Source organism: Mirounga angustirostris, unplaced genomic scaffold (genome assembly GCF_029215605.1).
Source record: "Mirounga angustirostris isolate CCGP_5_RB_7025 unplaced genomic scaffold, mMirAng1.0.hap1 SCAF_5, whole genome shotgun sequence".
In the NCBI taxonomy this organism is placed as follows: domain Eukaryota; kingdom Metazoa; phylum Chordata; class Mammalia; order Carnivora; family Phocidae; genus Mirounga; species Mirounga angustirostris.
This window is the reverse complement of record NW_026991713.1, coordinates 178271591-178296058: the sequence shown is the minus strand read 5'-3', so window position 1 is coordinate 178296058 and position 24468 is coordinate 178271591. Positions and strand designations below refer to the sequence as shown.

General features: G+C 65.1%; 1 protein-coding gene across 2 annotated transcripts; it reads left to right on the top strand.

The window, feature by feature from the left end:
* The first annotated feature begins 12081 nt into the window (after positions 1-12081).
* AMZ1 (archaelysin family metallopeptidase 1) lies at positions 12082-19229 on the top strand. 2 transcript variants are annotated; one of them, XM_045875901.3, is made up of 6 exons: positions 12082-12385; positions 13765-13932; positions 15381-15509; positions 15807-15976; positions 16516-16623; positions 18394-19229. In XM_045875901.3, exons 1-6 carry the CDS (start codon positions 12082-12084, stop codon positions 18952-18954), a joined length of 1440 nt encoding a protein of 479 aa, XP_045731857.1. In that variant the 3' UTR covers positions 18955-19229. The 2 variants fall into 2 exon arrangements, with proteins under 2 accessions (XP_045731857.1, XP_045731856.1); XM_045875900.3 differs by having other exon boundaries at positions 16447-16623.
* The last annotated feature ends 5239 nt before the right edge of the window (positions 19230-24468 follow it).

Sequence of the window (24468 nt, the reverse complement as noted above, 5' to 3'; positions counted from 1 at the left end):
CCTCCCCTTCAGAGCGGGGGTGGGGGGCAGGCACACCTGCCAAGTAGGCTGGAGGACATCCCAAATCCTGATCGCGTGGCCTCACGTGGGCCCCCTGGCAAGTCACCAGACCCTAAACTTCCGAGGCACCGTGTCCAGCAGAGATGTGCGGAGCTGAGCGGTGTGTGCCCAGCCTGCCTCGGGGTCAGACGCCTTCCGGAGCATGGAGCATGGAGCATGGCCCATGTTCCTGCCCCATCAGTGCTGACGGCCCCCCCAAGCTGCGCGAGGCTGCTGATTCTGGTTGGGGAGACGGGGCTGGTGGGGGAAGTGGCCCATCTGTCTGGAGCACCCCCCCCACGCTCCCACGGTCACGCTGGGCACGGGGCAGGCTCTGTCCTGGGAGCGCCTGCCCTGCTCCGGGCCCCGAGGGTGGAGCTGTTAAGGCTGCTGGGGCCCAGGCCAGGGGCTGTGTGGTCCCTGGAGCCCAGGGGGCCACCTCCAGAGTCCAGGTGACCCTGACGGGGACCGATGTCACCAGGGCATGGGGACTGCCTTCCCCGGAGAGGGCGTGTGTTCCAGCCGCATGCCCACCGGGTTTCTCTGTGTCTCTGAGAAGAGCGGGGACTCTCTCCGGTCCCCTGATGTCCCCAAACCAGGAGAGGCAAGAGGATGCACCAGAGGGAGACAGACTCGGGCAGAGGGGACATTGGTCAGAGCAGTCCCCCCGGGCCCCCACTCCTCCTGCAGGCTTGGCCGAGCCCGTGGGGAGCGGTCCTCAGTGTGTGGACCCAGCCAGCCTGGCTGCTCTCTGGGGGGCACAAGGGCTTTCTGAGCCTGCATCGGAGGGGATGCTAATCTGGAGCTCGGAGGGTGGCCCCCCGGGCTGGGCCCTTCTGGCAGCCCCAGCCTTGCTCGGCCCCTCACGCCCACCTGTCCCACCTCCAACCCCAGGGGCTTCTGTCCCGTCCCCCGCTCCATGCCTGAGAGGGCCCTCAGGCAGCCCCGAGCTGGAGGTGAGGGGCTGCGGCTCCGGGGGCTGGGAGTCCCTGGGCGCCCAGTGTGGGCTGGTACAGGGTGGGCGTTCAGGGGGGCGGTTCCAGGCTGGCAGGTGCGGGGGGGATGTTAGCTTCACTTTGCATTTCTCCAGCGAACTCAGCTCAGCTCCAGGAGCTGGGATGGGAGGCCTGGGGAAGCTGAGGCACGTGCAGGGAGGCCCTGAATCCATGTCCCGGCCCTATTCGAGCTGACCCCAAATCCCATAGGCCAGTGCGAGACCCTCCCACGGCCGGGGCCTGATGCTCAGAACTGAGCATCACCTGCCTCCCCGGCACTGCTCCCAGGTGACCTAATGAAAGACATGGATGCCCCTGCTGGGGCCATCGGCCCCTTGCCTTTGTTCCAGGGCCCTTGACCACCCCCCGCCCCCCATGTAGCCCTGCTGCCCTTCTTGAGCCCGTCACCCCCGCAAGGACGTTCCTTTCCCCCGAGGCCCCGCCCACTCCGACCTGCAGTCCCTCCGGCTGGCGGGGACCCTCCCTGCCCCAGAGCCCAGCGCCTCTCGTCCCCCTCACATAGCACAAGCTCTGCAGACCCGTCCTCGGCGCCTCCATCCTCCGTCTCCGCGGCACTCTGTCCGCCTTCGCCGTGCCTGGTGCCCTGGGACAGAAGGGCAGCCCAGAGGGGCCTAGCCTCCGGCCCCCCGGCGCCGCACCCGGCGCACGGCAGCTGTCTGAGCGTTTGCTCAGAGGCTCTCGGGGAGGGTCCTTCCCGCCGCCTTCAGCTCCTGCTGGCCCCGGCGTGCCGCGCTTGTGGTCAGACCCTCCACCTCAGCCTCCGGGGCCGCCTAGCCTTCTCCCCATGTCTTCTATGCTCTGTCACTGAGACAGACACCTGCCCCTCTGATCCAGGGTGATCTCATCTTGAAATTCTTACCTTAATTCCTCCTACAAAGACCCTTATTCCCAGTGAGATCCCACTCTGAGGCCGCAGGTCGGTCTCTATCCAACCCCCTCCCAGGAAGCAGGTGCAGTGAGGTGAGGGAGCTTCCCCAGACCCCACATCTGCCCAGGCCAAAGGATGGCAGTGAGCATGGAGGTGGGAACGGTACCCTTTTGACCATGTGGCTGAAAAGACAGGGGACCCCCACGTCACTGCCCGTTTCTAGAATTGGCACTAACGAGGTGACTTCACGGGCAAGGTCTGGGGTCTGAGGCCAATGTACCCCGGGGGGCAGCACGGAGGCGGCCAGTGGGGAGGTGGGTGTCCACGGAGCAGCTTTGGGTTCCCGGGTCTCTGACCCCCACAGGGAGAAACCGGACATCCTCTCTGCGCCGCACGTCCAACGTGTCGCCCCGTGAGCCAGACTCTGTTTGTGCGGATTTATCCCAAGGGGGAGAGAATCGGATATGCGTGCCGCAGAAATGCGTGGAAATGAGATTAGAACAGATTATACACACGTAAAATAGTGAGGAAACTGGGAAAAAAAACACAGAACGTCCTGAACCAGGTGAATCATCCACGAAACACAACGCACACAAGGTGGGGATGCCCGTTGCTGGTTGTCGTCAGGGAAGGCGTTTCATGTGCAGCTGCCCGCGGGACAGGACGTGTGGCATAAACCCCTGAAAGGTAGATTTAGACACGGAGAGAAAAACCATCTGCAGGACGTCGGGCAGAAAGTTGAGAGATGACCTCTCAACGGTCTTCTTTGTTTTCCTTCATTTTTCAGAATTTTCCAAATCTGCTACAATGGACGTTTGTTGTCACATCATTTCTTATGGTTTAAGCAACAAACTCCCATGATGACCAATCCCTCAGCCATCCGTGGGGGTACTTGTCTCTCCAGACGGGTGGGCGGCCGGGCTGGGAGGGCCTGGGAGGCCGGCGGTCCCGAGCAGGGCGACACTGGGCTCAAAGGGAGCCCTTACCATAGAGGTTTCTGGAAGGAAAAGGGCCGCTTGGGGGAGAAATTGGAGCCGGAGTGGTAAGGCCAGCCTTCAGACGGGGGCTCCTCTCTGCACACGGGGCCCGCTCCCCGCTCGGGGTTGCGGCGTGGGGGCCCTGGGCGGAGCAGGGTGCCGCTCTCACGGCCGCTGGCTGTGGGGGCCCATCGGCAGCCGGGATGCCCTGGATGCGGGAGAGAAGGTGGCCCTCGCTCGGGGTGTGTGCCTTGAGAATGGAGCCTGTCCCTCCTTCCCCCCGGCTGGCTCCCCCTGACACCAGCCCCAGCTAGGACCCCTGGGGAGGGGACAGAGGGACCTCATGGGAACTGGCGGAGGCCAGCCGGGCAGACCGCCGGGGAGGAGCACCTCGCCTCCCAGAAGTGTGTGGGGAAGCTTGTCCCCCAACTACAGGGGGCCGGGAGGCAGGAGGTTCTTCCCAGCCACCCAGCTGACCTTTGGGAGCCTGGGGTGCCTGCCCCGCCCCACCTCACCTGTTCCCTGTGCTTTCGGGGTCCCAAGCCAGAGCCCAGCGCTGTTGGGACTCAGAAGAGCGGCCGCTTGAATTGGTGGGTGTGTCTGGGCCCCCCCACATGGGAGGATGGGCTGCACTGCCCAGTGTACCCTGTGGGACCGCTCCCGTGCTTTCCTGGGGGACGGCACGCACGGGGCCGCATGACCAGACTCTGGTCCAGGACGTCCGTGTGCGGTCAGGAGGGACACTGATAACCTGGGGCTGTGGGGCTGGGGCAGGGCCTCCCCGGGAGGAGCACCAGGGAGGGAGCCCCGGGCTTCCAGGTCTCTCTTGGTTTGGGGAGCTCAAGGGGCACCACATTCACAGCCGGGAGAGGAGCGGGGTCCTGGGGGCCGTCTGGGGGCCCAGGCGTCCCCTGAAGCCAGAAGGGAACCTCACCGTGTGGGAATGTCGTGCCAGGGCTGTCCCCGGGGTCCCTCCCCAGCTGTGCAGAGGTCTCCGCCACACCTCCAGTGTCCAGGCTGGGACGGACTCGGCGCCGAGGGCAGAGCTGCTTCCATAAGCGCCAGGAAAGCAGTGCTCCCTCGTCGTTAATGGGATGCCAGCATCTGGTGTGGGTTCTCGGCACGGTTGATGGGATGTCGCCAGGGGGCGAGGGCACCTCCTGCCCCCACAGCCCAGACTCCAGCCCCGGCCCCTCCCCCAACATTCTCCCAGACCCCATTCTAGAACATTCTCCATCTGCACTCCTGAGCTCCTATGGTCGCTCATTCCTCCCGTCACACCACATACCCTGAAAGAACTGTAGGGGCCCCCGTTTGCCTGCCTGCCAGTTACCCTCAACCCTTACCACCACTCGATAGGACAGCTTCGTCCAGGGGAGGCCCCAGAAACCTGAGAGCCCAGCGTGGAGGCCTCCTCCCAGTCCTCCCTCCTGGATGCCCGCCTGGATGCCTCTCTCTGGGCCACCGCAGTGCCACCCCGCCCCCACCACAGTGCTCATCCCTGGTCTGTCCTGCACACGTGGCCATGAAGGGGTGCAGGGTGAGGGTGTCGGGAGAGGTGCGTGTCCACAGCATGCCGGTTTGTGGTCCAAACCCAGCATCCCTCCCACCTCCCCTCACCGTGGCCAAGGCGTCCTAAACGGGCCTCAGACTTCGTACCCCCAGAACTCTGATTTTCTCCCGTTAGCAGTTCTCGTTGTGAGATCTGGCACATTTGCGAAGGAGTACCGAACCCCATCTTCCTGATCTGAGCGTGGAGCACGGCCCTGTGGACAAGCACGGGGAAGCTCCCAGGACTGCAGGCCAGGGTGGGGTGCTCCTTCCTGCTCAGAGGAGTGCTGACGGGTGGGTGCTGGGGGCCAGGCCGGAGCCCGGGAGGGGACAGGGTGGCTCGTGGCCAGAGTAGGGCCCAGTTCCCGAGGAGGTGGGCTGCCTTGGGAGCGTCTGCCGCACACGCCCACCCATTCTGGGGATATCTTAGGGCTCCCCAGCCCGATGCTTCCGGGACAGGTGGCCTGAGGGCCGCTGAGGGTCAGCCAGGTGACATGGCCCCAAACCATGGGCTGCGTCCATGCCATCGGCATCCCAGGCTCGGGGGCGCCGAAGGGCCCGGACGGCTGGGCCGAGTCTTCACTCCCTCCCAGTCCGGCTCAGAGGTGGTGCCGACAGAGGTCGGAGGGAATGGGTGACCTCAGTTGGACACGAACGGAAGAGCTAGAGTCGGTTATGCTTTTATTTTACCGTATAAAGTGTTTCTCCATCCAGCAAATACCGACCACCTGCTATGTCCCAGGCACTGATGCAGATTTCAGGGACAGACCGCTCGTGTCCCTGCGTGATTTATGACACAGAGAGAGGGAGGGAGGGATGGTGAGCAGGGAAACCGGGTTCAGCCTCACACAGTCGTACGAACTACAAACTGGACCGGGGTGAGCAGGGGAGCGCGGGAGGGGTCTGTGCACCGTGCACGGTCAGGGAGGCTCTGCAGGGCTGCATGAGCCAGAGAGCAGGCGCGAAGGCCACGTGGGGAAGAATGTTCCAGGTGAGAACACAGAGACCCAGGAGGAAGACCACAGTGACCACGCCGATGGCGTCTGGAGCTGCGTGAGGTCAGGACGAGGACCGGGGTTGGGGACGAGACGATGTGATGCACCTTTGGAATCACACGGACCTCAGTTTCCGTCTCCGTGACCACTTACGGGACCACTTACTCCCTGAGCCTCCGTTTCCCCGTCTGTAAAATGGGATGGCAGTGCTTCCTGCCCCGCTGGGTTGGCATAAGCATCACCCGGGCTGACGGCATCATCCAGGCCCCGGCCCAGCGCCTGGAGGACCCACGCCCCCGAGGGACATTTAGCGCGTCCTGTGATGCTGCAGGGCATGCACGCAGAGTTTCAAGGGACCGTCACAGAGGCCCCGTCTGGCCGGCGCTCTGCAGGCCAGAGCTGAGGCGCGGCCCCCACCCCTGCCCTGTGGACCAGGACCTTTGGCGTCTCTGTCTTGCAGGTAAGGGAAGAGCTCAGATGCGAAAGGACTTTTCCTGGCCTGGTAGCCCGAGGAGCGAGTCCTCGGCAGCCCGGAGGGGCGGACGCTGCTCTAGAGACACTCAGTGGAGCTCGGGCAAGCGCCCATCCAGGGACAGAAGGGACCTCTCCTCCACCTGCGTCAAGACCTGCCCAGCCCCATGCGAGTGGCCCGTGGCCTCCCGGGAACCGCACGCCGAAACCCAGTTCCCGAGGGGGAGACGTGGCCCATGGGAGTGGCGGGATCACGGCGCTGAGGATGACCCTCTCCCGGGGACACGCGGGGCCGGAGACCAGGGAGCCCTCCCTTCCATCTCCAAGGACGAAGGGCACCTGGGCTGCAGGCGCGGGCCGGTCTCCGGGGAATCATGGTGCTCACGCTCCCAACGTGAGCGCACGGTGTGTGCGCTCTCCACCCAGCGCCCCGGGGTGCAGCGAGCGGGGCTCCGCCACCCGGACCGGTCACTTTCCCTGCCTGCGCTCCAGTTTTTCGTCCATATAATGGGGACAAAAGAGCTCAGGCTCATTGAGAGGCTGAAATGAGGGAATACGTGCAGAGCACTCAGTGCCCGGTACAGAAAAAGTCCTGAAAAATCATTCCATTCTTACCGGCGACAGCCAAATGAAGGGGGAGTTCCAGGGGGCGCGATGACAGAACTGGGTGTGTGTCATATGCTGGAGTTGTACCCCCACATTACTGGGGTACCCAATGCCTGAGTGTATGCTTACCTGCCTCACCTGGGGCCTTCCCTGGATAATGCGGGCTTACCTGCCTCACCTGGGGCCTTCCCTGGATAATGCGGGCTTACCTGCCTCACCTGGGGCCTTCCCTGGATAATGCGGGCTTACCTGCCTCACCTGGGGCCTTCCCTGGATAATGCGGGCTTACCTGCCTCACCTGGCGCCGTGTCCCGGGCGTGCTCTGCAAGAACTCAGCAGAGGTCAGTAGCCGTGCCTGGGGCCCGGAGCTCCTGCCAGCCTTCTGCCCACTGGTGGCCGGAGCCGTGGGTCAGACGGCAGCAGGGAGCAGCCTCCGCTCCCGCCCGGCGGCCCCATCACACTTTCCACCCCGTCCCACCTCGGTGGGTCCCTGCCCCGGTGCTGACGTCATGCTGGGACCTCCTCGATTTTCCGGGCCCACGACAAGTGCCCTCGCTGCCCTCGGCCGCGCGGCTCGTGCCGGTTCCCGAGGGCGTGGGGCTGCGAGGTAGGGATGCGGCACGAAGGTCACGGGCAGCACGTGGGGGGTGGGGTGGGAGGAGATGGGGGCGCGGCGGGGAGGCTGGAGGTGCGGGGACCCAGCGGGACCAGGAGGGGACTGCCACTCAGGGTGGCCACGCAGGTGGCACTGGACCCAGGGCGCAGCGTCCTGGCCGGAATATCCTGGTGGCACTGCAGCGTGGGTCCGGTCGTGCAAGCCCTGAGGACACCCTGGCGGCAGTCGTACCCCCCCACCCCGCGTGGCCCGCGGGGAAACGGAGCCCCTCCCCGTCCCCCGGGGCAGGAGGTGGGGGGTGCCGGGACAGTGCGCCAGGACGGTTTGGTGCAGGGCTGCGCTCCGTGCTCTGTGCCCGGGCCGGACTTGCCAGCCAGCCCCGCAGAGGGGACGCCCTGACGTGCGGGGGGTCTGGGGAGGGACGGGGCCATCTGCGCCCCAGGACAGGGCGGCCCTGGGGGAGTAGCAGAGCTCAGGGCGAGGGTGGAAAGTGGGCATGGAGCCCCCCACCGTGGGGTGGGATGTACCCCGAGAACCTCAGCCCACGCAGGGCTCCTCCCCTGCCCGCTCATCAGGAGGGGCCTCAGGGACCCCCGTGCTGCTGGACAGGGAGGCTCAGCCGGCTGTTACACCCCCCAGGAAAACAAGGCAGCAGGAGAGACGCGGGGTGTGGGGTTACTTAGAGATGCTGAAGCTAAACGTGTTGCCGGCATCCGGACAGGGAGGGTCACGGGGAAGGGAAGGGGGCCCAGACTCCAAGCTAGGGCTCGGAGCTCGCCGGTGAAGGTAGCCGCGACAGGAGACCCCGGTCTGACACACGGACCTTCGCGCCTGTGGTCTAAGCCCCGGGTTCCCCTCTGAGCAGTATGAAGCCCCAACCCATCACCGCCCCTTCTGCGAGGAGCTGCTCCAGACGCCCCGAAGGCTCGCCCCCAGCTCGTGAATGGCTCCTTGCAGCTGCTGGGATGTTCTGCAAGGCGCATTCAGAGTAACAAAGTAGCAAGTATTCAGAGTAACAAGCCGTAAATGTCGGCAGCTGTAGCCCATGTGAGCCGACGCTCCTGGGGGTCCCTGTGGTCTGTCCGCGTGAGAGGCCCCAGGAGGGCTCACCCGCTGGTCTCCCCGTCCTCTGACGCCTGGGTCTGTGCCCGCGGCTCCTGGACGGGCACCCTCGGGGCCCTTCCCACGCCACGGGACTCGGTTCCGTGGGGACGGCGGAGATGAGCCTGAGGTTCACTGTGGGGGTCAGAGTCACAGCTGGGACAGACGTGGCAGGGCCCTTGGACGTTCGGTACAAAGAAGGCATTCTTCATTTTGCGGGGCTGTGCCTGAGCTAGGGGCGTCCGGGGACCGTGAAGCCCAGAGCGGAGTGTGGGGGGCACGCGGGAGGGCGTGCGGCCACGCAAGCCCCTTCGGGGGTGGGAGGAGGGCCTGGAAATGAGGCCCAGAGTGAGGGGCGCTGTCGCGGGAGGCAGGAGAGCCTCCTCTGAATCCTTGGAGCTGTGCGTCCCTGGGCAGGTGGCTTCTCCTCTCTGGCCTCAGTCTCCTCGGCTTATGAGGTGGGTGAACACTGGTAGCTACGTTTTGGGTAGTTGCGGGTTCAGATGAGGTGGGTCAAAAGCCGAGCTTGGAGTTCGCAGGACGGAGGCCCGGTGCGGGGGTCGGGGAGTGGGCTTGGCGGGGGTGGTTGTCGACTGGGGCTGGTTCAAGCTACCGGTGACACAGCCCCTCCCGAGTGTCCAGAAGAGCCGGGCTGCCCCGAGAACTAGCTTGTGGGGTGCGCTCAGTGGCGGAACGATCCCGAGCCGGCTGGGACAGCGGGGGTACGATTTGGGGGTAACAGCTGGTGGGCAAGCGTCACAGTCTGGGTGCCCCGAGGACAGGCGCTTGCGAGCGGAAGTTCTGGGGAGAGGCAAGGGCGTGGGAGCAGGGTCACGGGACCCGCGTCCACAGGTAAGCTGTGAGTGCGCGTGGTGTCCGGTGCTCAAGGCAGTCACCCCCCGTCCCCCGCCTGGGGTGGCGTCTCCTCCCTCCTGCTTGGTCCAGCCGTGTGCAGAGCAAGGGGGGCAGGTGCTGCCAAGCCCACTGTGCCTGGGGGACACTGAGGCACAATGGGGTTAAAGGTCAGAGGGCCGCGTTCATTCCAGAGCCCAGCTGGTGTTCAGGGCACTCCCTCATCGGGGGTCTCCTCAGCATCCTTCTGTGCCCGGCCCCCCGGGTCCTGGACGGCCAGGAGCTCACAGCCCACCCGGAAAGCTGGCCGGAGGGTCCAGCGTCCACCCAGCACGGTGCCTGGAGCCCCGGGGAGGAGGTGGGCAACACGCACACGCGGACCCCCACCCTGTGCCTCCGGGGGGGAGGCCAGAGCTCTAGGCACAGCCTTACCCGCGCCCATCTCCCCGACCCCCTCCCGCCATGCCGGGCTCCTCGCTGCCCCTGAAGCCACTCACGGGGCCTTTGCACCTGCTCCTTCACTTGGGACACTTGCCCCAGACCCTCCCGTGGCCCCTTCCAGGCTGCTCGGACCTGGTCTTCTCAGTGGGCCCCCACCAGCTCTGCCTTTTTTCCCTGGGCCCTTTCTCCCCTTCCCATACCCCCTACTCGGTGCTCACTTTCACTGCCTCGTACTGTGTGTGTTACGTCACTAGAATTTAAGCTCCCGAAGTCCAGGGACCCACGCCTGTTTGGTCCAGGGGAGTTGGCCAAGCTCCATGGCCGGGCAGGTGCTCACGGACTGTCCACCGAGCCAAGGACGGAGGGCAGGCGCCCCTGTGTGCCCTGTGCTGGGCCCTCCCCGGCTGCCTCTGGAACGGCAGATCCCCCTCGGGTCCTTCTGGCCCCGTGGAGAGCCTGCCCGCGAGGGCCCTTCGGCAGGCCGTGTGATTTGGTCCGTGTGTTCGTGCATCTGATGTTTTCTTCCTACAGCCAGGTTCTGTACCCTGTTGCAAATCGCCAGTGCTGTGCTAGAGCCTGGCGGGGAAGGCGGGGACACCCGCCGCTCCAGGTGACGGGACGCCGTGCAGGTGCGTTCCCGTCCCTCCTCTGACTCTTCCCGGCTCGGTGGCTCTGGGGACAGTTTTAAACTTGCTGCACCCTCTTAGAAATGTGGGTAGCAACTCTCCCACCTCCCTGAGGGCTCAAGCCGAGAAGCCCCACCCAGGATTTAGCGGCCAGTTGTATTTGCTGCTGACCACCTAGCGCCTGGGGGTCCTTGGCAAGACCGTTCTGGAAAGCATTTTGGCCGTACAGATCAAGATCCCTTAAACCCATGGTGTCTCCTGGGAATCTCCTGAGGACATAGAAACTCAGACCTATGTACCAAGATGTTCATCACGGTGTTTTGGGGGCAACCAGGAAAAAAATAGCATTTTTTTTTTTAAGTAGGCTCCATGCCCAGCATGGAGCCCAATGTGGGGCTCAAACTCACCACCCTGAGATCAAGAGTTGGGTGCTTAACCAACTGAGCCAGCCAGGTGCCCCCTAAAATGGCGTTTTTTAATAGAATGTCTAAGGACTTGGGAAAATGCTCATCATATGCGAAGTCAAAAGCATGTAAGTTTGGGCGTGGAATCAGGCCTCGTGTCTATAAAACGTACATGTGCTTCTGTCTGTGACGGGCCCTCAGTGGGCACTCCGGCCTGGCCGGCCCCCGCCCTCCAACAGTAACTCCGGAACATAGGTCAGGGTACCTACACGTCCATAATGAGGGAAACCTGGGAAATCTAGAGGGCGTCTTGGTGTATACGTGTGTATATTTGCGTGTGTTTACATAGACGTCTGTGCCCACACGTGCGTATGTGTGTGTACCTAGAAATTGGTTTTCCAGACGAATGTTTTAAGTCGGGGTTAGCCAGAGGGGGTGTGGGCTCATTTCTCCATTCTTCCCACAAAAACAAGGCCCGTTCCTGTTTCGGGGTTTTGCATCGCTGGCCTGACTTTCTAAATTAAGCGTCGGCCAAGTGCCGCTCTCCGCCGCGTCCCGATCCCCCTTGTGCTCTGCTCTGTTCTTCGTGCGTCTTTCTCTGGCTTCCTCCCTCGTCACCTCCCCCTGCTCGGCGAGGCTCCCCCTGCCCATGGAGACGGAGCCCTTCGTCCACCGGGAGCGTGGTAGTGTTTTGGGGTGTGTGTGGCGGGGAGGGGGCGTTGTCTGTGATGAGCACGGACGTGCCAGTCCGCGCTCCGACTCGGAAGACTCCAATCTGCGAACTGACTTTGTCCCGTTCTCCCGGCCCATCTGTCCTCCCCAGCGTCTCCTCTCCCTGCCCGGTCTGTTCCAGCCCTTAAAGCGCTCTTTGTTGCTCGGCCACATCGCCCTATTTATAGCTTTCCGTGGTTGGCACGTGTGCCCGTGCCTCGCGTGTGCGGGAAGCCTCTGGGCCCGGCGCTGTGCGGGCTCCCGGCTGGCCGGGCGACTCGGGGAGCAGGCTTCCGTCCTCGGGCACACGGGGACCGGCCAGGAAGGCCTGTGGTTGGGACAAGGAGGTGCTGTGGGGCCCCAGGCCATGGGGTGCACAAAGGGACAGAGCTGGTTTCCTTCTTGGGGGGCCCTTCCCTGGGTGCCCCCCATCTGAGGGCGGGCGGGGTGGGGGAGTGGGTGCCAGGGCTCCAGGCTCCCCGCTGTGGGGGGCTGGGCGGCTGGAGCAGATGCCGTCCTTCTGCCCCTGGCTGGGTTGGGGGGCCGTGTCCACTGCCCGCCTGAGCGAACAGGCCCTGTGTGCTCAGTGGTGCCCGTCCCCCCTCCCCAGGGTGCTGCCACGCCGGGACGTGTCCCTGCCACCCCTTGCTGTTGCTGAGGACCCCCCATGCCGGGCGTCCTTCGGAGGGGAGCCATCTGCTGTTCCCATCGGCCTGCAGGAAGGTTCCGGAAGAGCCGGTGGCAGTCCCCGGGGGTGGGGGTGTTCATGGGCAACAACAGGGGCTCCCCGGAGAGGCCAGGCCCGCCATGCTGCAGTGCAGGCCGGCCCAGGAGTTCTGCTTCGGCCCGCGGGCCCTGAAGGAGGCGCTGGTCTCCACCGACCCCGCCCTGCGGGAGCGCTATGTGTCCTCCTTCACCCCTGCCGAGAGGCTTTTCCTGGCCGAGGCCTACAACCCCCGGAGGACCCTCTTCTGCACGCTGCTCATCCGCACGGCCTTCGACTGGCTCCTCAGCCGTCCCGAGGCCCCCGAGGACTTCCAGACCTTCCACGCCTCCCTGCCGTCCCGGAGGCAGAGCCCTGCCCGCAAGCACATCTACCTGCAGCCCATAGGTACCAGGCCGGGGGGCCCGTGGGTGGGGGCGTGTCCTGGAGCCGGCAGGGCCCTGCAGGGAACCCGACTCCAAATCTAGGTACGAGGCAGGGAGGCTGTGCCCACCCAGGCCCCAGGCAGGCCCTGACAGCAACGGGGACAGCACTGGTGGGGTTGGGCGTGGGGGTGGGGGCAGGGAGCCCCCCTCGGCTCAGATGCTCCACCTCCCCTGCCCCCCCCCCCCCCCCCCAGCTCAGACAGCTGTCAGAAAGCCCCGGGCCGTGGGGCCCTCTGTGGTTGTGTCACGGTCCGCGGCTCGCAGGTGTGGCCTCGCCCAGGTGTGCCATCCCAGGCCCTGTGCTGGGTGCCTTCCAGAGACCAGATCCCCCCGTGGGGGCTGAGATTAGGACCAGCCCATGTCACAGGCGCGGAAACAGGCCGGGAGAGGTCACTCGACCCCCGTCACCCGGAGCTGGTGATGCGTGGGGGTGGGACGTGAGCGCTGCTGGCCTGTTTGACGCGGAGGCTGGCTGGGCGCGTGAGGGACGCCGGGTGCTGGCGGGGAGGGCGGCCACTGGGCGGTCTGCGCGCTGAGGGTGGGGGTCCTGGCCCGGCAGAGAGGGGACGTGGGGCAGGTGTGGCTTTGCAGAGGAGGAGCCGGCCGGAGCTGGGGGCAGAACCTGTGAGTCCCCTGCAGGCAGCCCTCGTTTTCCATCACCCTGCGGCCAGTCCGCCCTCTCTGCCTAGAGACGCTGCCTCCACCCAGCCCCTAAACCATGCACTTTGCTCCGTGTCCCCCGCTGGCGGCTCCCCAGGGCTTCCCAAGCTCTCGTGAGCCGATCACGGGCACCTCGTTAACATGTGGCTTCGGTTCTGAGGTGGCCTGGGGCTCTGCATTTCCAACCAGCCCGTCCCAGGCCCTCCTGGCTGCCACCCTCGGTCTGTGCCCCTCTGTCCTAAAACACAGCCCGGTTGTGGCTCCCCCCAGGGGCACCTCACCCGCCCCCCGGCCTCGTCTGCACCCTCCCTGTGTCCCACTCTGCTCCTGCCAGGCTGGCTCTTGGCAGCACTAACCCGAGGGAGGGGCCCCTCTGCCCCGCCCCCGCCGCCCCGGCTGCCCCGCCAGCCTCAGGGACTATGGTGCCTGATGAGGCCCCGCCACCCCTCCCAGAGCTCCCCGCCCTCCAGACTTGTGTCACCTGCATCTTTCATCTGGGCGTTGGCCTGTCCTCCATTTTTCTCCTTTGTTCTTTTAAAGATGTCTGTGTGCCCGACTCTGCAAAGGCAGGTCCGTGTCAGCCTCGTTGGCACAGTGGCTGGCGTGGCCGGGGGCGCTGGGTGGGGGCGCTGGGCGCAGGCCAGTGGGGGCCACGCAGCTGATGCGCTGCCCCGCCCCCAGACCTGAGTGAGGGGCCGGCGGGCGGCGCTCTACTGGAACACCTGAGGAACTGCACGGAGGCCTTTTTCTTGGGCTTGCAGGTCAGGTGCCTGCCCTCGGTGGCGGCCGCGTCCATCCACTGCTCCTCGCGTCCCAGCCAGGACTCGGACAGACTCCAGCTCCACACAGGTGGGTGAGCGCACGGGGCGCAGGCTCTGCCACTTGGCATGGGGCCCTTTCCGGGGGCCCTTGCTGTCTGCGTGTCTTGTCATTCTTCACTGTTAGCTGGACATCTTAATAGGAAAGGTAGTTTAATTTAGAAGATCTCGTGGCCGGGGGTGATGTGATTTGTTCTAGGGAGGATTCTGGTTTTCCTCTGCCAGGCAGCTTTTCTGGGCTGCCCATGGCCCTGGGAGTCCAGCCTGCAGCCCCCACCCCCCACCCCCATCCCAGAAGCAGCTCAGCCTTAGCTGCCCGCTCCAATCCTCTCCCCGGTTCTAATTTCTCATCAGATTCTGATTTTTTTTTAAAGTCCCATTTACTGAGGCATAATTCACATGTAGTGAAACCCTCCCTTTCGTAACAGCTCTGTGAGCCTTGACGAACACACCGGTGACCCAGTCGCCACTAATCAGATGTAGAAAAGCTTGCTTCACCCCCCCCCCCCCAGGCATGTGCAGTGTCCCCTGTGGCCAGCGCCGCCCCATTTAGGATGCTTTAAGGAGTTTTTTTGTATTTCACCCAGCTTGTCTGGTTATCTCCGGCAGGAGGGCTGGCCGCAGTCCCCAGCATGTGCCACGGGGAGCTGATAGCACGGAGTTTTCGGGGGGTACAGGGAGCTCTTGGCTGGGGCAGATGCCATCCTGATGGCGGCGGTTCCTTCCTGGGTCCCAGGCTGCAGGTTTGGCCACTGAGACCCTCCTCTCCCAGTCCTAGACCTTGCTGGTCCTTCCTTTGTCCCCTGCCTACAGGACACGGCCCCGCTCCAGGCCCAGTCCCTGACTGCTGCGTCTCTGCCCACCACCATAGCACCTTCAGGTCTCTCTGACCCTCTGTCTCTTCGTCTAAGGACTCTAATGATTGCATTGAGCCCACCCGGATAATCCGGAATAACTTCCCATTTTAAGGCCTTCAGTTTAATCACGTCCACAGCGGCCCTCCTGCTGTGAGGCAGAACATTCACAGGCCCTGGGGACTAGGATGCAGTCGTCTCTGGGGCCGGGGTCCCATCCTGTGGCCGCAGGGGCACCGTCCCCTGAACACCGGCCCCGTTGGTCAAGTGGCCTTCTTGGCGTCCCCACTTGGATGTCTCTGGGCCTTTCAACTACCCCGTCCAAACCAGCTCTGCTGAGTTTTGGAAATGGAGACCCTGAGGTCCTGCCCACGTGACCCCGGCTGCCTGCCCCCGAGGCCCAGGCCTGTGGCCCCTGCTCCATGTCGTGCCACGTGGCTGCTAGGACTTCTCGGCCTCGGACGACCAGCTGCTTGCGCAATGTGGCGAGCTTGCACCTGACTTTGGGAGGGGCTAGCGTGGGCAGAGGAAGAGGGGATGACAGGATTTCCTGCCCGGAGCCTGGGGCTGGCAGACGGGGGCCCAGCAGCCCCCTCAGCGCCCCTCGGGCCCTCTCCCCTCGCAGACGGCATCCTGTCTTTCCTGAAGAACAGCAAGCCGGGTGACGCGCTGTGTGTGCTGGGCCTCACGCTGTCCGACCTGTACCCGTGCGAGGCCTGGAGCTTCACCTTTGGCAAGTTCCTTCCAGGCCACGGTGAGCCAGAGCCCCGGCACCCCTGCCTCAGCCCGCGCTTGTGGGGGGCCCCGCCCTGGGCCAGCGAGCGCATGGGAGCGCCAACCCCCCCGGGGAGGATGACGCACTAGCTGGAAGCCGCTGCCCTGAACGCGCATCCCCGCGTCCTGCCTCCTCTTGAGCAGGGACCTCGCGGCCACGTTCACGGGGGCGCGCTGGCAGGGCCGGGCCCCCAGGACCCGTGCACCCCGAGGGCGGGGCAGTTTTGCTCCTGGGCTCTCCGTGAGCGGCTGCCCTGGCGTGTCTGCCTCCCCCCAGAAGTAGGCGTCTGCAGCTTTGCCCGGTTCTCGGGGGATCTCCTGCAGTCGGGGCCCAGCGCCGCTGACCCAGCCCCGGCCGAGGTGGCCGCAGACAGCCCCGAGACTCCCGTGCGGGTCGGAGGCCAGAGCGTGGGCTTCAGCACCCTGGGGATGGTCCAGTGCTGCAAGGTGGGCAGGGAGGCCAGGACGTGGGGTGAGTGCACGGCGGGGAGGAGAAGATGGGGCAGCAGGAGGGTGGAAGGCCTGGGGGCTCGGGCGAGTTCTAGGAATCTGGGGAGGATGTGCGATCGGACAGAAGGGCGTGAGCGCTCCGTCCAGCCCTCACGACGAGGGTCAGGCTTCAGGGAGCGCAGACAGCAAGGCCCAGAGCTGGCCAGACCTTTGCCTGAGCTCACACAGCTGGGAAGGGGCAGCGTTGGGATGGGAACCGGGGTCTTTCTGCCGCCCAGGCTCCCATGCTGGGGGGCCCCTGGGGGCCGCCGCGCCGGAGACGTCCGCCTGTGCCCTGTGCCGTCGGGAGCGGGGCCGAGGGCACACGGACCGCTTCTGGCCACCGGGGCCCTGCGGGCGGCGCCGGGGCCTTGGCCGGCGGTCGGGTGCGCAGCCCGAGGGCAGTGGCGCTGTGTGGGCTCCCTCAGGTCACGTGTCATGAGCTCTGCCACCTCCTGGGCCTGGGGAACTGCCGCTGGCTGCGCTGCCTCATGCAGGGGGCGCTCAGCCTGGACGAGGCCCTGCGGCGGCCCCTGGACCTCTGTCCCATCTGCCTGAGGAAGCTGCAGCACGTCCTGGGCTTCAAGCTCGTCGAGAGGTACAAGGTGAGTGGCGCTCCCGGGGCAGCGCCCCCCTCCGCCCAGCACCCGCCCAGTCCGGCCTCGCGCTGGGGGTCGGAGGCCAGTGGGCCGAGAGGCGGGTCCCGGGTGCGAGAACCCCAGGCCGAGTGAGCAGACCCGTGTGCCAACCTCTTGGCATCCTGCTGGTGCTGGGCAGCACGTCACGGCCTCAGCCGGGTGCCTGGCCCACGGTCCGCACCCCGTAATGGTGGCCGAGGCCATCAGGTTGGACGAGTGCAGGAGGGACAAGGGGCAGATAGATGGCTTTTCTCAGGCCACCGTCTCTGAGCGCCGGTCAGGTGCTGGGCCTGTCCTAGCGCTTCCGGCATCTGCTCAGACGCCCTCCTGCGTCCTGCCGCAGGCTCTGCCCTGCCCTCCCTCCTCCCTCCTCCCCCCCTCCTCCCTCCTCCCCCCTCCTCCCTCCTCCCCCCCCTCCCCCGCCCAGAGGAAGCGCCGGCCCTGGCGAGGAGGCTCACGCACACGCTGGGAGGTGGCCAGGCTGAGCTCGCGGGGCGATGCTGCCCTCTGCTGTCACCTTGAGGTGCTGCCTGCAGCAGGGTCCCCAGGCCGCCCCGAGGCCCAGGGAGACGGGCCAGCAGCTGCCCGGGGGAAGGAACCTCCTCCTCGGGGAGGAGGGCTTGGCAAACTCAAACTTCATTCTGAGTCCAAGTCCAAAGGCAGGGGGGTGTGTATTAAGGCCTATCAACACAATCACTCTGGCTGAATTTTAGTTTCCAGCCCAAAGCCATGTTTGAGGCTCTGGGAAGCCCCCCGTTGCTCTTGGAGGCCGGCAGCCTGGGCCGTAAGCGGTGGCGTTCTGGTGAAGGTCAGGGTGGCAGACTCCGTGGGGGACAGGTTCTGACCCGGCCCCTCGGGAGGGGAGGGCCTGCATGTCTCACAGGCTCCCGGGGGGTGCTGCTGGGCAGGGACCCCACTTTGAGGACCGCTGAGCTAGCGGGCTGGGCGTGTGCAGGTCCCAGAGCTGCCGCCTTGTGCGGATCCTTTCTGAGTGACTCTGGGGAATGGGCTATTGAGGAAGGGGGCAGCCTAGCTGGAGGGGGGACCCCACATGCTGCCCCGTGGAGGGCGTGGGGGGAGCGGCTGATGGCTGTCCGCGGGAAGAGGGGAGCTGGGACGTGCTGGGAGGTGTACAGGAAGGGGGCCGGCTCCGGCCTGTGAAAAGCACGAGCATCCTCACTTGCGTTCCTCCTGGGCTTGTGTTCACCTGCCCCAACTTTCGTGGCTTCTCTGCTCCCACCTTCCACTCACGCCCCTGACCAGGAATGGAGCCTGTCCCAGAACCTCACCCACGTGACTGGAGGGGCTCGGAGGAGGGGGGCCCCGGAGCCCAGGTCTGTCCCCAGCCAGTCCCTGGATGCTGCGGCAGTGACCGAGCACTGATGGAAGACCAGGGATGGCCCCTGCTGTCCCTTTGTCCTGGTCAGCGGGGCGCGGGGGGGACGCTGGGGGCAGCGCTGGGAAGGGGCATCCGAGTGTGTGGTCACAGGCGTGTCCATGGTGCAGACGCCAGAGACCTGAGAGCAGAGATCAGAGGGAAAAGGAGTAAAACAGGTAGAGAGGGAGGACTTTCGAGTATTTATTGCTTAATACAGTTTGAGTTAAATTGAAGTTTGGGCGTGCACCGCTCCTATGTGCACGTGGGCCCGGGTGGCGCCGAGCCTGGGAGGGTCTGGGGACAGTGCCCGGGCTAAAGTGACGGCACCCAGAAAACCCAGCCTTGTCTCTCCCTCCCAGAGACTTCACGCCTGGACGCAAGCCGGGACACGGGCGCGGCCCAGCCCGGACGCAGGGCTGCCCTCGGTGGTGGAGGACACCCTCCCCGGCAGCGCCGACTCAGGCCTGAGCTGCGGGAGCACGTCGGAGCCGGGCAGCAGCCTGTCGGAGCCCCTGACCCCCGATGCGTGGAGCCGCAGCTTCTCCGGGGGGCCGGAGCTGGAGCCCGAGGAGGGGCTGGGCTCGCTGGCCGTCCCTGAGAGCCCGCTGCCGCTCGGACCCCCGCGGGAGGCCATCGAGGAGCACGGGCGGTGGCTGGCGCTGTGCATCCAGGCCCTGGAGCGCGAGGTGACGGAGGACGAACTGGTGCAGGTGGACGGGGCCGTGGACGCCCTGGCCGGGTGGGAGATGTTCACGGGGCAGCTCCCAGCCCCCAGACTGGACCTGCCCTGCAGCCGAGACGGCATGCGGCTGCGCAGGGTCCTGGGGGGCACGTTCTCCTCCCTGCGGAGGAAACTGAGCACATGCAAACTGTCCAAGGCAGGATCGTCCCCCGGTCGCTGGAGGGCAGAGGAGAATTAACGCGGGAGCCCATCTGTCCAGTGCCATGTACCCTGGGTGCCCGGAGGGGTGCTCTCCAGGGCAGCAGAGGAAGGTCAGCTGCGGGCCTGCATCCTACCCCTGGGGCCCAGCAGAGGGTCCTCAGGCCCTGCCTGGATGGCACGAGGGGTTCTGGGCCCGGACGTCCCTCGCCTGCATGGCTGGAATGGAGGCTGCTGGGGGCAGGGGCTGCCTGGGGCTGGAGCCTGTCTACACACCCGGGGAAAGCGAGGGGCTGGCGGTTCTGTCGACCCTGCGCGGGCAGGGGCACGGTGACAGGCCCTCCGTGTCCCCCGCAGAGGTGAGAACAGTGCGGTTTGCGGACAAGGGCGGCCTGTGGGGTCCCCGGTCCTGGCACTTATGGCATCGTTCATGACCTCTGGGTCGTCACGGACTTTTCCGACTCCGTCCAATGCGGGCCACGCTAAGGCGGCCAGCCTGCCCGGGGTGTGTGTGTCCCTTCGATTCTGTCACCTCGTGTTTCCTGCAGCTGAAGCTCTGGCGTGCAGGCTCATCTGCCTGCTCCGTCCTTGTTCTCGAACGTCCCCCGCGGCTGCAGGGAGAGAAGCTGTGGCTGCCAACGGCAGCGTTCTTGCAGCATCGAGTGTGGTCACGGCTGCTTCTCCCTCCCGGGAAGAGGCAGGAACGGGTGCTCGTACACTCCGGGGCTAGCTTACAGTTTGGGGGCTTTCTAAGGAGAAGAGTGCAAAACATACTCCAGATTTAGGGTCCCCCCCGCCTCCCCCCGCAAGCAGGCCTGAGGCTTCCTGTAGGCGGACACCAGGCGGGGGGCAGGGTCCCAGGCCCGCAGGGCGCGGGTGCGGGCTCCAGGGCTGGGTCCTGGCTTCCGCGAGCATCACCGTGACCAGGAGGTCATGGAGGGAGGGGGGGAAGCCGACAGAGGGAGGCCTGCACCTGGGGATCTGTCGCTGCGAACACAGCCCCCACCCTTCGCGCCTTAGAGCCCTGACCTTCTGCTCCGAGCTCAGCTCAGGCGTTTGGCCTGGGGCCAGAGCCAGCAGGAAGGTCGGCCTCACGGAGAGCTGGCTGCCGGGGCTGGGGCAGCACGGCCAGGAAGGCGGCAGGACCCCCAGGAACGCCCCAGAGCCTCGCTGCCACCGTACCCCAGCACGGCTGTCACCAGGGTCCACGGGGAGGGGCCCTGGGTGCCCCCTTCCAGCCAAAGCAGGGGTGAGGGGAAACCTGCCCGGTCTGTGAGCGTGGCTTGGATCGGCCATCTTGCCACCTCCGTCAGGTTACCTGTGTCCCAGTTTCCTTCCGTCTTCTGCAAAAGGTGGGTCCCCAGGCGACGGAGGAGAAGCTAGGACGCCCTGGCTCAGGAGCGGGGAGGGGGCGCTCAGGCGGAGCCCATGCCGTGGGGTGGAGCCGCCCCGTCCACTCTGCCTCCCCGTCCACTCTGCCTCCCGGCTGCACACGGACAGCGGTTTGAAAGCTGCTGGGGGAATGTTTTGAGACTCAAACTTTGAGGAAGAGAGGTTCTTTCTGGCATCAAACAGGCTGGGGGGGGGCGGTCCCCAGGGACGGCGGCTCTGGCGGAGGCTGGAACGCACGCCGTCTGCCCCAGCGCGCTCCCGGGCCCTGCACGGCCACACACCTCACCCAAGCGGAACCGGGTAACCCCACGTCATGGTTTCCGAGAAGCGACGGGCCCGGGCTTTTGTTAATAAACATACACGGTGGACTGTATCGCCTTCGAGCTCCGTATCGGTCACCGGGCCCCGTGAGTCCCACGTGGCCCTAAGGGCGTGAACGGAGCTACAGCTACTCTGGGGTCACGACATCACGTGTACCGTGGCGTGTGTGTGTGTGGGGGGGCAGGAACCTACGCACCTTCCAAAGCAGCTCAACACCCATCCCAACGGTCCTGCTGAAGGCTGGTGCAGGGCAGCCCCTCCCCTGGCAGCCCCGCTGCGGCCCCCACAGGGCCAGGGCATGGGGGGGGGCCTGTTCACACAGTCTCATGGGACAGCAGATTCAGCCCCTCCCGGAGGAGCGAACTCCCCAGAAGGGCTTAAAAATAACCCCAAACATGCCCTGCCTTAGCCAAGCAGCTAATGTTGAAGCGGAGAGTCCAAATTTAGATCCCATCAAGGCCAAAAGAGGGGCTACACCATTCCAGGGGTGCACACACGCACCCACACCCAGGGTCCAAGCTGCGGCCTCGAGAAGCTACTCTCAGACCCAACAGGCAGGGGCGGCGGCAAGACCCAAATCCACCTGGGAAGGGACAGGCCCTTCGAATGAATCTGTCTAGGCACCGGGGACCTGCTCACGTCCCTCGTCCCCGCGGCTCTCTCTGAGGAAGCACGCAGGTAAGTCTGAGCAGGAAAGGGAGTCGGGGCCCCGGTTCCAAGGTTCCCGGGAGGCCCTGGCAGCTGCAGCACGTTGCTGGACGGACTCCCTGGAGGTCGGGGTGCAGCGTGAGTGGGGGGCTGGCACGCTGGGGCGAGGGCCAGCTTACACAGAGCCCGAGTCCCTGGGGCTCCACGGGTTGTTTGTCCAGAGCGAGCGAGTCCCCAGCGGAGTGGGTGTACCTCTGGGAAGACCGGGGGGGGGTGCCAGGGCTTCACCCGGCGACTCCCAACCCAGAGCTGGGGCCACGGAGGCCACCACAGCCCTGGACGACTCCAGGTCACGGTGGGGCAGCCATACGCGGACAGGAACCCGGTTTCACGGACGCCTGAGGAAAGAGCAAACGTGAAGCCCTCAGAGAGAAAGCTAACGCTGCAGGGTAACTGGGAGTCGCGGGCCACGCCACCATCCAGAAGCGAGGCCTGGAGAGCTGCCGGGTCACCGGGCAGGACTGGCCGAGACGGCTCGCGCAGCCCTTCCCAGCACCGCCCAGCAGCACCTGGGTCCACGGGAACCCAAAATAACTGCTGTCTATTTTTGAACTTCTCGGGCACAGAAGCAAATGAAAACAAGCTAGTCAGGGGTTTATTTAAAAAAGCAATTTCCAAGAAACACCCTGGGGCCACGATGCACTCAGTCCCCCTCCCCCCACCCGTGATGACCAGGGTGACCCGCGGACTCGCTCATCGGAGGTGGCTGAAAGCCGTAGCCCGCGCCCCAGTGGGATCTGCAACCGGCCTCCACCTCCCGCCTCTGAAATGACCCCAGGCGCCCAAAGAACGAACCAGAAACGCAATCAATCAGGTTCCCCGTGAGGCCGACCCAAGTGGCCGCTACCTGAGCATCTTAACACACTTGTGAGGCGCTGAAACTGGGCCAGGCCCGGTGTCCCCCGCTCTGGCGCTGTCCCCTCCCTCCAGGCCAGCTCTCTGGCTACACTGCAGCCCAAACGTCACCTCTCAGCCGCGGCCAATGCGGGACATCTAGGTCCCACCGGCATGCTGAGCACCGCGTCACGTTCCTCCCGGCACTCGGCCCCCCCCACGCTTGTAAGGCTGGGTCGCGGGTCTCTCACTGGCCTGAGGTCTGCTCGCCACCAGCTCCCAGTCCACGCGGCACGTGTGGGGATGCACTCACCTGCCCCTGGAACAGGTGGCCGACAGAGCAGAGGGCTTCCGGGCTGCAGGATCCCGTCCAGGGCTGACATCACTTTCCTTTCCCTCATTCGGACTTTTAGCCATGAACGCTGATTCGCTGTTTCTCGCCACACCGGCTCGAGTAAGGGCAGAACGTCAGAGGGAGCGTGCCTGACCCTTCCGCGTGGCCAGGCCTCCACCGTGAGCCCTCAGACCGGCTTGGTGCCTTCCTCCCTCGGCCCGCCTGGGGAATGCTCCTGGGGGCTGCACAGGACAGGCACGCGAGTCACAAGCCGGGGGACAGGGCTGGGAGCACGGGGGTCCCGGGAGGAGAGTGAGAGCACCGTGCAGGGCCCGAATGTGCAGAAAGGGCCTTTTCTGAGAGAAGCCAGCGAGCGTCACCAGTAGGACCCACAGGAGCTCCGTCTGCCTGCCCGAAGTGTGAAGCACAAAAGAGACAGGGAGGGGTAAACATCACCGCAGCAGCTCTTTCCTCTGGAATCAGGCCTCAGCCCCACTCCAGCCACGTCCCTCAGGAATGAGCTGGGTGCTTCCCCCGAAGGTCCCCCTGGAGAGGCGGTTCAGGGGAGGCGGGGACAGCGGCATCCTGGCCGTCAGTCCGGCACCACTGGGGGCCCCGCCCAGCTACCTCCCATCCCCTCTGCCCTGGGGCCTGCCCTCTGCAGCCTGTCCCTGCCCCCCTGCAGGCCTCGCTCGTGGCCCCCGCTGCGTCCTGATCCCAGGAGCTGCCAGCACAACCAGATTAAACTACTAGATCGGCATCGTCCGTATTTATAAAAGTCCCACAGCCAAGGGGGAATTTGCCCAAGCGTAGGCATCTTGGTACCAAGATTCCTGAGGACTTTGACGTGCAGAGTAAGTTCTGCACAGTTCAAATTTTCTGGACCGCTTATGCATTACGTTTTCGTTCTTAAAGTTAATAAATGCTGTCAATGCACGTGAAGAAAAAGCCTGGAGGGAGGGGGAGATACCCAGCTGCAAACAAGAGCTTCTACCCTCTGAACCGAGCAGGTGCTCCTTCCTGCTGGGACGCAGGTGCCCGCCGGACCCGCTGGGCTTGCAGGTGCACAGGGCACTGGGCGGGGGAGCGCTCTGGCCCCTCACCCGCGCACACAGCCACGTGGCGCATGTCCCCGAGGCACCGCTCCTTTCACGTCCCTGCCCGGAGGGTTAGAATCCTACTTATCACACCGGCTCATTCCCCGTTTCCATGCGTTCTGGGGTCAAGGTTGTACCTCTCAAGGGACACGGTGGGTGGCTGTTATTTCTATTCATACTAATACTACCAATGGCATTTTTCCGACTCGAGGCCGGGGGCTCCACACTGTCGCCCGGCCGCGTGCTCACCTTTGATCTACGCTGCGGGTCCACACTTGTAAGGCTGCGTGGAGCATTACCGACAGGATGGGGCGCACCTGCCGGGTGCGGCATGGAGGGGGTGAAAGGCAAGCAGGGACAGGCTTACAGAGGCAGAGGACAGCAAGGGTCCAGATCCGAGGCTGCGAGCACCTACTCACCTCACCTTCCTGCTGGCGGCCACACGCACACGAGACCCGGCGGGAGGCCTTGGCTTCTGGAACGGCGTCCGCCCCACGAACCGTGCACTCCAGGATCCACGGTCACCTGTGTTCTCCCATCTTAGGGACGTCACACGCCGTGGCTGCGGGAGCTGGTGTTTGACGGGATGCAACACGCTGGGAAAGCAAGGGCAATTTAAGGCGAACCATAGTAATTCATCAAAATCACCCACCACTGTGGCCATACGGCATGTTTTTACCCTTCCCGGTAGAGATTCTCACCTGGTACATGGCATTCATAAACAGAGGCTTCCCGGCAGCCCCGTGGCCAGGCTCGGCTCTGCGCGAACTTCCAGGGCACTGCCCGTGGCGGAGCGGGCTCCGAGCTCGGTTTCCACAGAGAACACTGAAGCGTGACGCCACGGCAGCCCTACCCTTCACGGGGTCCT

What these genes read in the sequence shown, in the direction of transcription:
- AMZ1 (XM_045875900.3), top strand. Translation starts at nt 12,082, where the DNA reads ATGCTGCAGTGCAGGCCGGCCCAGGAGTTCTGCTTCGGCCCGCGGGCC. An exon ending in CAAGTTCCTTCCAGGCCACG is followed by an intron (nt 15,510 to 15,806) that starts GTGAGCCAGAGC and finishes GCCTCCCCCCAG; the next exon opens with AAGTAGGCGTCTGCAGCTTT. An exon ending in AGCTCGTCGAGAGGTACAAG is followed by an intron (nt 16,624 to 18,393) that starts GTGAGTGGCGCT and finishes TCTCCCTCCCAG; the next exon opens with AGACTTCACGCCTGGACGCA.